Source organism: Phascolarctos cinereus, unplaced genomic scaffold, assembly GCF_003287225.1.
Source record: "Phascolarctos cinereus isolate Bilbo 61053 unplaced genomic scaffold, phaCin_HiC Scaffold_9;HRSCAF=440, whole genome shotgun sequence".
In the NCBI taxonomy this organism is placed as follows: domain Eukaryota; kingdom Metazoa; phylum Chordata; class Mammalia; order Diprotodontia; family Phascolarctidae; genus Phascolarctos; species Phascolarctos cinereus.
Genome location: NW_027556402.1, coordinates 204,862,276 through 204,872,799, shown reverse-complemented (window position 1 = coordinate 204,872,799; position 10,524 = coordinate 204,862,276). Strand labels below are relative to the sequence as shown.

General features: G+C 42.9%; 1 protein-coding gene across 2 annotated transcripts in view; it reads left to right on the top strand.

Moving 5' to 3' along the window:
- Nucleotides 1–9,905: 9,905 nt before the first annotated feature.
- The window catches only part of PDE6B (phosphodiesterase 6B), a 78,401-nt gene continuing 77,782 nt past the window's right edge, over nt 9,906–10,524 (top strand). For both annotated transcript variants that reach the window (XM_078148107.1, XM_021005421.2), the window contains exon 1: nt 9,906–10,373. In XM_078148107.1, coding sequence (XP_078004233.1) covers nt 9,906–10,373 — 468 coding nt within the window. The remainder of the gene's footprint in view (nt 10,374–10,524) is intronic.

The window sequence follows — 10,524 nt, the reverse complement described above, 5'->3', positions numbered from 1 at the left end:
AGGGCTGAGAAGAGAGCCTCTTTGACCGATCACGGAGGTCATTAACGGCCTTGGAGAGAGCACTCTCAATTAGAAAGAGTTGGCAATATTCTACCATCCCTGCATCTCTTTCTTGTTTTACAAACTTCAGCCTGAGTCATCACGACCCAAGGGACCAGAGAGGTTTGGAAGTCAGCCTGCTCTCAAGTTGCTATACTTTTACACATATAAGCAATAGGGATCTCCTCTGACAGAAAGCCAATTCTTTGTTCTAGTGGTTGGAATGGATCCTCCTCTCATTTCCCTGCCCCTTCTTCCCTTTGCAGGAAACTGTAGGTTTTAATGAAAATGAATGATAGAGGAGGAAGGAAAAGGGTTGTGAGGGGAAGGGGAACGCAGATCTCAATAAAAATCTATTTTTAAAAATAAATATTGTAAAAGGAATGACAGATTATTGCCATACCTTATATGTGTCTATAATCTCCAGACTTCTCAGACCCCTACTTCCCTGAAATAGTAGGTAAGAGTTCCCCAAGCCCCAGGGACTGGCAGTAGCCCATCTCAGAATCCGAGGTCTTCCATGTCACGTGGGCCAATTACACACAGTATGATCAACAGCTCTTGAGGGGAGCTTTCTTTGATTAATTTTTTTTTCATTGAGTCAAGAAAATATTTCCTGAGCACTGACCATATGTCACAACTATGCTGGATTCTAGGGATAAAAAGAAAAAGACGAACAGGTTCAGATTTGGTCTCTAATAGGGACTGTGAGCAAGAGTCCAGGCCTTGATTTCTTCATCTGCAAAATGGACTAGATAATCTGGAAAGGTCAAGACCAGCTTCAAGTCTATTACCTTATGAAGACAGAGTCCTTGTCCTGTGGGAGCTAGTATAACATGTGAAGGCTGGTGGTGGCAAAGATGGGATATAGAATCAAATGACTGCAGTGAGAGAGGTACAGAGTGCTAAGAGAATTCATAAGAGGGACAAATTACATAGAAGATCAGGGAAGACTTCATGGAGGAAGTGACATTGAAGCTGGGCCTTAAAGGATAATAGAAAAAAGTCTAAACAGCTTCAGGGAAGTTAGCCCTGCTGGCTGAGCTTCCATACCTATTTTCATTGGAGAGTAATCTTTTTTTTTTAATATTCTTTTTTATAATTTATTTATTTTTAGTTTTCAACATTCACTTCCACAAGATTTTGAGTTCCAAATTTTCACCCCATTTCACCCCTCTCCCTACCCCAAGATGGCATGCATTCTGAATACCCCTTCCCCTAGTCTAAGAGTAATCGTGCTGGTGACCATCCAAGCTCCACTTTGTAGGGTACGGCAACTCTAGTCCTTTTGGTAACCACTGGGAGCCAATAATATCTGTGCATTCTGCCACCTGACCTTTGGCTAATCTGGAGAGGTTCTGGTAGTTAAGAGCAAATGTTTATGAAACCAAGGTCAAGACAGAAGTAGAGCAAGACAAAGAAACCAGACAAGAAATGTCAGGGTGCGAGGAGCCAAGACACAGCCACAATTCCCCTATATTACTCAGGATGATCTTGCCCTATTAGATTCTTTCATTGCCTTCTTTCTATCAGTTTTGTAAAGGGGACTTCAAGTCATCTTCCCCATTCCTGTGAGAGTGTAGATCTCAGTTCTTGTCATACTCAGTATGTTAGATCAGCCAAAATGGTCTTTCTAATGAATAGATCTGATCATGGCACTTCTCTTCCTATGAACCTTCAATGGCTCTCTACTGTCTGTATGATAAAATACTAACACTACCTGGCTACCACCTGACTTTTAATTTTTTTTCTTATTATCTTTTTTCATACACTCTGTGCTCTATCTGGACTATTCTCTAGTCTTATTCTTTCCTGTCCAGTTTCAGTCTACACACTCCCCACTGTCCCCTACGCTCTACCATGCCTGCTGGAATCCTTCTCTTCCTCAAAGCACCAATTTAGATGCCACCTCCTCCATGAAGTTTTTCTTGATATGCCTGCCCCCTCAAAAGCTAGTGGTCTGTCTCTCTCCTCATAATTTTTTTTAGACCACTTATCTCTGAATTTCTCTTTTGCCTCTATCATACTCTACCTTGCATCATCCTTGTTGGAAGTTCTTCCTGACTTGAAAGTACACTTTAAAGCCTCTTACTTAATTGATTTATTGTTTCCACTCAGTTGGAACTTGGGAACTTTAGTACCTCGCATTCCTCAGAGTATAATCACCAGCTTCCCTGATAAGCACTCAAGATCACAAGACTTCAAAACATAGGACAGTCTTATTTACACAGTGAGGACAAAAAATAATTTGCATGCAAGTCCACAGAAAAATCACTCCTGTTAAGCTCCCCCTCCCCTTCCCTCCATGACCTGAACAACCTCTGTGATTTATGGTATTACACTAGTTGATCTTCTGGCAAAGGTGGGGGGGCTTGGACACCATGTTGTTCTCTTGCCATATGCTCTTCTGCCATTCTGACTCCTTGACTCATTGCTAGTTAGTTCTGCTCCAGATATCATCTTTTCTTGACATCCTTTTTCCAGGGCTTTTCTACCTGGAACTCTCCCTACTGCAGATCACTTCCCACTTAGGGAAGGAGAAGGAGACAGGAACGCGGCCATCTCATCCTCTCATAAGTACTCGCCAGTGAACGGGCCTTTTGTAGTCTCCGCTGCACTTATCTGTGATTCTCTATGCAGCCATGATGCCTAAACTCCTTGGGGGCACTCATGGCACGTGTAGTAGCCATTTAATAAATATTTGTTGAATGGATTTGAATGAATAGTTAGAGCTAATTGTACTATGCTTAACTTCTATGGAAACCCTTAGTTCAAAGAATTTCCTCCAGAAAATCCAATCCACTAGGAGATGTCTGAAGTCTAAGACCCAATTCCTATCAGAATATACCATCTTTGAAAGCAATTTCCTCATATGCCTTGAGGATTGTCAAGGAGCAGAAACTGGGGAGAACTCAGTGAGTCATTCAAGTTGTACATTGTATGAGCTTAAGGACATCGACTATCTTTGTGTTTTCATACTTATATCGCTGGTATTTAGCATAGTGCCTAGCATGTAGTAGGCACTTAATAAATGTTTATTGACTTTGGAACTATGCCCAAAGGTCAATAAAACTGTGAATGCCCTTTGACCTAGCAATACCATTACTAGGTCTCTATCCCAAAGAGAATAAAGAAAAAGGAGAAGGACTCCAATATACAAAAAATATTTATAGCAGCTCTTTTTGTTGTGGCAAAGAATTGAAACTGAGCAGATACCCATTAATTAGGGAATGGCTGAACAAGTTGTGGTATATGATTGTGACGTGCTGTAAAAAAATGATGAAGGGATTGGTTTCAGAAAAACCTGGGGAGACCTGTATATACCGATGCAAAGTGAAGTGAGCAGAACTAGAACATGATAAATGATAAGAATATTGTAATGATTATCACCAATGAAAGAATTGACTATCTAATCAATACAATGATTCATGACAACTCTAAAGGACTTATAATGAAAAATGTTCTCCACCTTCAGAGAGAGAGCTGATGAACTCTGAGGGCAGATTGAAGCATATTTTTTCACTTCCTTTATTTTTCTTTCTCTTTCCCCCCCACAACATAACTAATATGGGAATAGATTTTGCATGACTTCATACATATGATGGACAGCATATTTCTTGTCTTCTCAATGGGGGGGGTGGAGGGAAGGAGAGAATTTGGAATTAAAAATAAAAATTTTAATGAAACTGGAATGAACCATAAAAAGTAAATGTTTATTGACTAACTGAATGTAGAGTAGCAGGGATAGATTGAATAGAAAGTGAGTTCTTTGAGTGCAAAGATTTTTTTTAACATGTCTTTATATCTCTGGTAAGTAGCACAGTGACTTTTATGTCATAGGCACTTAATAAATGTTCATTCATTTGGTTTAGATAAGGCTAGAAAGATAGGTTGGAATCAAGTTGTGAAGGGCCTTGAATGCCAGGTTAAGTGGTTTATATTTTATTCTACAGGCAATGGGGAGCCAAGGAAGTTTTTTGAGTAAGAAAGTAATGTGACATATCTGTATACTAGGAAGATGAGTCCAACAATGTGTGTATGGTAGATTAGAAGTGGGGAAAGGTGGGGGTGGGAAGATCTGTAAGAAGGCTATTGTAATGGTAGCATGACAATGGAAAGGGGGCTGATGTGATGGGTAGAAATGAGGCCTGTACAAGGGTGGTGGCAGATGGAATGGAGAAGAGGAGGCAGATGAAGGCAGTCTTACAGAAGCATGATTGACAGAAATGAGTAAGTAAAATATCAGAAAATGCCATGTCTGGTTTTGTTCCCTTTTTGGTTTCTTTGCTTGCTTTTGTTGGAGGGGCTTAAATTATTTTTTTTAAAAAATCACTTGATGTGGAGGTTACAAGTCTGGTTAAGCCTGGGTAGTTGTTTATTTCACCAAGTGGGATGAAGAAGTTGGGGGAGAGGCAAGTTTGGGAGGGGAGATGATGAGTTCAGTTTGGAACATGAGTTTGAGGTGCTGATTAGTCTAGATGGAGGAACTGGGAGATGTTGAGCCGGAGCTTAGGAGAGAGGTGTGGATCTGGTGTTTAAGTTACTGTGTATGGGGAAGGTCCAAAGGACCAGCTGATGGTGATGTTTCACTTTGGTTTATCAGAGAGTTTCATTGGTTGCCCTGACCTGGTTGCTGACCTTTGGTCTTGGAGGTCTTAGAATTTAGCTTTCCTTGGCTTTGGGTCCTGCCTTTCTCTTCTGCTGAGCATCTTCTCCTCTGGGCCTAGAACCACCAGTTAATCTCTCTAGCTCTTGCTATCAAGCCTGAGAGCCTGGGGAAACACCCTCCTCTTCTGCTCCAGACTCTCCCCCTTACCCCCAAAACTAGCCATTTCTCTTTATCTTCTCTATTCTCTCTCCCTTCTTCTTCTCTTCCATTAACCACCTTCCTCAGTGTGGTACCACAGAAACAGGGTTTAACTTGGAGTCATGGTGCCTGAATGTGAATCCTGGCTGTCCCACTTATTTCCCTGTGTGGCCTTGGGCAAATCATTTAACCTCCATAGACCTCAGCTTCTTCATGAGGTTGTATTGTAGATGTGTGCTTAGATCCCCTCTGGCTCTCAGTCTCTGATCCTATAATCCCTCCTCTTGACCATCATTCTTGACGTGCGCCCATCTAAGGGGCTCATAACAAGATGTTCATAGGATTTGACATCAGAAGGGAACTTAGTGATCATCTTGTCCAATGCCTGAGTCCCAGGGATAGCAGAAAGATCACTGCATACAGAGTCAGGAGACATGAGTTTGAATCCAACACTTAATACTTGAGTGGTCATGAGCGACTTTCTTTACCTCTATGACACTCAGTTTTCTCATCCATAGAGTGGGAGGTGATGATAGTTGTGCACTTATTTCTCAGAGACATTATAATGAAATCAGTTTGTAAACTTCAAAGTGCCGTAAACATGGCCAAATGATGTTGCGAAAAGAAGACTGCATGTCCACTCAGGGGATCTGGATTTGAGTCACCTGCTCAACATCACTTGACAGTTGAGTAACCACCAACAAACAATTTTCCCTTTCTGATTCTCGGGTCCTTCATATGTAAGATGGGGATGGGGAAAATAATACATGTCAATGAGCACCAAGATCCTAGCGGAGAATCAGTAAATTGGTGTGCGTTTATTTAGCACTTACTCTGTGCTAGGCACTGTGCTGAGTACCAGGGATGCAAAGAAAGATTTCATCCCATTGAGAGTGAGAAGTAGGGGAGAATTCTGAGGCTGCGAACCTAGGATGCCATGGGAGGATGATGGTGCCAACAATAATGAGGGAGTTCAGGAGACTAGAGGGTTTTGGGAAAAAATATAAGAGTTTTGTTTTGGACTTGCTGAGTTTGAGACTCCCATGGGACATCCATTTCAAAATGTCTAATAGGCATAGTTGGTGGTGTGGAATTGGAGCTCAGGGAGATTGGAAATAAAGTTCTCCAAGAAATCTGCATAGAGATGATAATCGAACCATGGGAGCTGAAAAGATCACCAAAAGAGATAGTATAGAGAGCAAAGAGTAGAGCCTTGAGGAATACCCTCAGTTAGAAGGCATGACAAGGATAAGATGAGAAGGTGTAGGTGGACTGTGATAGGTACAATGGGAGGAATTACTCACATTGGTGAGATCACGGATTAATCGAAGCGTCGGTACCTGAGGTAAAGGCATAGATGGAATGCTCATCACATTTGGAGATGTCGCAAAACTGGGAGTGTTAGCTAAGGATAGATAGTCAAGAGGTAAGAAGGGCTCAGTAGGACTAGAATGGGGTGGAGGTGGAGAGCTGAATCTAGTAGGAGAGACAGCGTGGTAGAGTGGATAAAGCAGTGGCCTGATCTTGCTTCAGACTCTTACTAGTTAAGCAATTCACTTCCTAACCACTTTGAGCCTCGGTTTCCACATGTATAAAATGGCAACGATAATAAAAATTGAGCACCAGTCTCACAGGGATGCTATGTGGATCAAATGAGAAAATGCAGATAAAGCATTTTGCAAACCTTAAAGCCTTATGTAAATGTCAGATGAAAAAAAAAGATTAAATTCAGTAAGGATAAATGTAAAGGCCTTCCCTTGTTTTCAAAAAGTCAACTTCACAAGTATAAGATGGAGGAAATGTTGTTAGACAAGAATCCCTATAAACAAAATCTAGTCAACTTCAAGGTCAATATGAGTGAACCACGTGATGTGGCAGCCAAAAAAAATAAAAATCAGGACAATTCTAAAAAAGCCCTAGGGCTCAGAATGAAGGAGGTGATTGTACCATTGTCCTCTGCTCTGGCCAGAACACATCTGGGTAATTGTGCTCCTTTCTTGGTGTTACATTTTGGGAAGACATTGACAAACTGGAAGTCATCCAGGAAAGGGGAGATTAAGATGGTGCAAGAATTGGAGACATCATCATTGGAGAAGCAGTTGAAGAAACTGAGTGTTTAGCCTGGAGCAGGGGTGGGGAACCTGCAACCTCGAGGCCACATGTGGCCCTCTAGATCCTCAAGTGCAGCCCTTTGGCTGAATTGAAACTTCACATGTGGCCACAAGGGCACAGGTTGCCCACCCCTGACCTGGAGAATAGAAGTTTTAGGCAGGGAGTGATGGCTTTCTTGAGTACTTGAAGGGCTGTCATGAAGAAGTGGGATCACCCTTGTTCTGTCTGGCCGAGGAACCCTAGGTGGAAAGTGCCGAGACATTCGACTTAGTGACAAGATGCCTATAAATCAGAGCTACCTCCAAAGCTGAATGGGCTGTCATGGGAGGCAGTGTGTCATCACCCAACCATTGAAGCTCTTCACATGGGACTTGGATATTGCAGAGTGATTTCCTATTCAGGTAAGTCTCTAACTAAATGATTTCTGAGGCCCCTTCCAGTGCTGAGTTCCTAGGATTCCATGAGGTTTACTGAGAGACTTTGAGACTTCCCATGACTCTAACCTTTCTCATGTTTCTAGCTACCAGAAGCAAAGACTCATGGAAAACTTCTGAGTTTGTCCATGTGCTGTAGGGGCAGGAAGCTGGAGGAGATGCCAAGAGATGTCCCTGACCCAGGAAGAGGGGAGCTCTGGATGAAAAGCAGCACAGTGGCAGAAAAGCCATTAGGAGCAAGGGAAAGCAGGTCCTGGTGTCCTTGGGAAGGAAGGAATCACCTAGAGATGTATGTCACTGCTGGGTTTGTGGCAGCAGAAAGTCCTTCTCTTTACCAAGGGGCATCACTCTTTGAGGAGGAAGGGAAGGAAAGGGCAACATTTTTGGTGAAGGACTGGAATGTGTGTGTGTGTGTGTGTGTGTGTGTGTGTGTGTGTGTGTGTGTGTGTTCAGTTTTTGACCAAATCATCCTTTATTTCCCAAGCTCTGCAGATGGCTAGCCTGGGCAGTCACCTAATCTATAATTGGCACTTCATTGTCTCCAGCACTGGGACATGCGTAGGTATGGAGACAGGGGTGGGGAGTGGAAATGGAGGAGGGAGTGTGTGTTTTTGTTTAAAATATCAACAAGTTAATTTTAAATGAGTTTGCCTTAAAAATCCTCTTATTTTTTTAATCCTTCTCAGCTGGGGAAATTGGGAGATTACATAATTACATTCATTACTTCAAGAATTTCAAAAAAAAGCTGTGATCTATTCATTACAAGGATTGTTTTCTTTTTCTTTTTTGTATTGGAGCTTGAATTATGGAGGCATAGGGAATCTATTGATAATGTTTCCAAAAAAAAGAAGAAATAAAAGAAGGTCAAGGGTTATTGAAGCATTTTTTTAATTGCACAGAAGAGAACAGAAAAGTTCAGAAGGAAGCACGACAAGTAGCACAGTTTTGAAAGTAATATGTTGAATTTATCATATATTTTTAAAAGCAAGATGCACATAACAGAAATTCATGGTTTTACATATGATCTCTTTCTGTTTTACTTTGTAGATGGAAATTTGGGGGGAGGGCGTTTATTAAGTGCAGAATAAAAATAAAACAAAGACCTATGACCTCCTCAGAGTGGCCACTTCTTCTACCAGTGAAGATTCCAACCTCTTCTCATCTTGGGAAATGGTCTTTAGGAGCTGCCCTAAAACCAATTCATTTCTGGCTGGCCACATTTCCACTGATGAGCTGGGTCGGTCATTGGACAAGGTATCCGTGGCCTTTCACTGGATCCATCCTTTCTAGCTCATTGGGACCTGCCAGAGCTTACACTGTCTTGGTAGAGCTGCTATTGGTAACCCTAGATAATTTCTGGGCCTTTATGAGGAATTGGAGGACTTAAGTAGAGAAAGTAGTACTGAACAGTCATTATATAATAAAAAGTGTATGCTTATGTAACTGTTCTGATGGTAACAAAGCTATAAAGTGCAATTTGGCATCCCAGGGCTACCCAGCATCACAACCATTCATTCACTTGCTCTGTAGTGGCTAAGTGAAATTTACTCAATTTGCTTGTGTATGGAAATTCTGCAGTGGAATGAGCAGTTCTGCAGTGGATAAAGCTATTTCCCCCACCTACAGTGACCGCTCCATCCTCTAGACCATCAAATCGCGCCAGGGCTTCAAAGCTCAGCTAATGTCCCACCCCTCCATGAAGTCTTTCCTGGTCATTCCCATCCTTTCCTGACCTCTTGTAGCACTGCATGTACTGTTCCCACTCATTCAGTATGGCTCAGCTACATGCAGGTTAGCCCTCGATTCTGTCAAGCTGTCTATGTGTATAAATATAAAATTCCCCCAAGTTCACAGGCCATAACCCTTCTTCCTCCTTTCTCCCCCATAATGTGAAGGGCTGAGCATGGAACTAGGCACACAGCACGATTCAGTAAAGATTTATTGCTTTAACAGGAATTCCACAGTGCTGTTTTCCCAGGTAGAAGTGTTATGAAAGGGAAAAAGGTCATTCTGTTAGCTGGGATTACCACCTGGTCTCCTGGGGATTAGGTTTTAGGGGCCTGTGCTTAATTGGAAGGTAAGTATCTTCCTTTAGATGCCCATGGAATCAATGTGAGGCAGGAGTTAACCTGGCCAATGCAGGCTCCAAAAACATCCTTTACACCCCAGATTGCATACCCTCAAAATCTTGTTTTTGTGACCAGCCCAATTTTTAGGTTCTGAGGGAGAGGCAGGGGGTGGGGGCTGAATTAGCTCTCTCCCTGGTTTAGCATGAGTCATCCAATCCGTTCTCCTGAGCAGCTCTGTCCTCCCACGGATTCCCCATAATCATCACTAAGAAAGACTTTGCTGATTACAGTGTTTACTGAAAGCAGTTGGCCCTGTATCACCCCCAGTTAGGACAAGGTGCTGCTTGGGTCCATGAACATCCAGGGAAAATAGTGCGAGGGTTTCTGGGGAAGCCCCAGGTTTGTAATTCCTGGTGGTATACCCAGGGACTGTGAGGAGCCACCATGGCCCTTAGCCAGGAAGATGTGGAGAAGTTTCTCAATGAAAACCCCACCTTCACAGAGCAATACTTTGAAAAGATTCTGAGCCCAGAAAATGTGGTTGGTGCATGTGAGGGTAGGGGCCTGGTGGATTTCTCAACCTTTAAAGAACTATGCCAGGTGGAAGAGAGCGAAGCCCTCTTTGAGCTCGTTCAGGACATGCAAGAAAGTATCAACATGGAGAAGGTGGTCTTCAAAATCCTGAGGAGGGTATGCACCATCATCCACGCCGACCGCTGCAGCCTCTTCATGTACCGGCAGAGGAATGGTGTTGCCGAACTAGCCACGAGACTCTTCAACATCCAGCCCGGCAGCGCCCTGGAGGAGTGCCTGGTGCAACCTGACTCTGAGATCGTCTTCCCTCTGGACATCGGAGTGGTAGGGCACGTGGCACAGACAAAGAAGACCGTCAACGTCCAGGATGTCAATGAGGTAGGGTCTCCAATGCTGACGAGCGTCAGTCTCTACAGGGAGGGGAATGAACAAGCGGACATCTAGGAGCTCATGGGTCTAGAGTGGACCAGTGTCTCCTAAGAACAGGAATGATCCTTCATAGTACATTAGGGGTCAGAAGTCATCATTG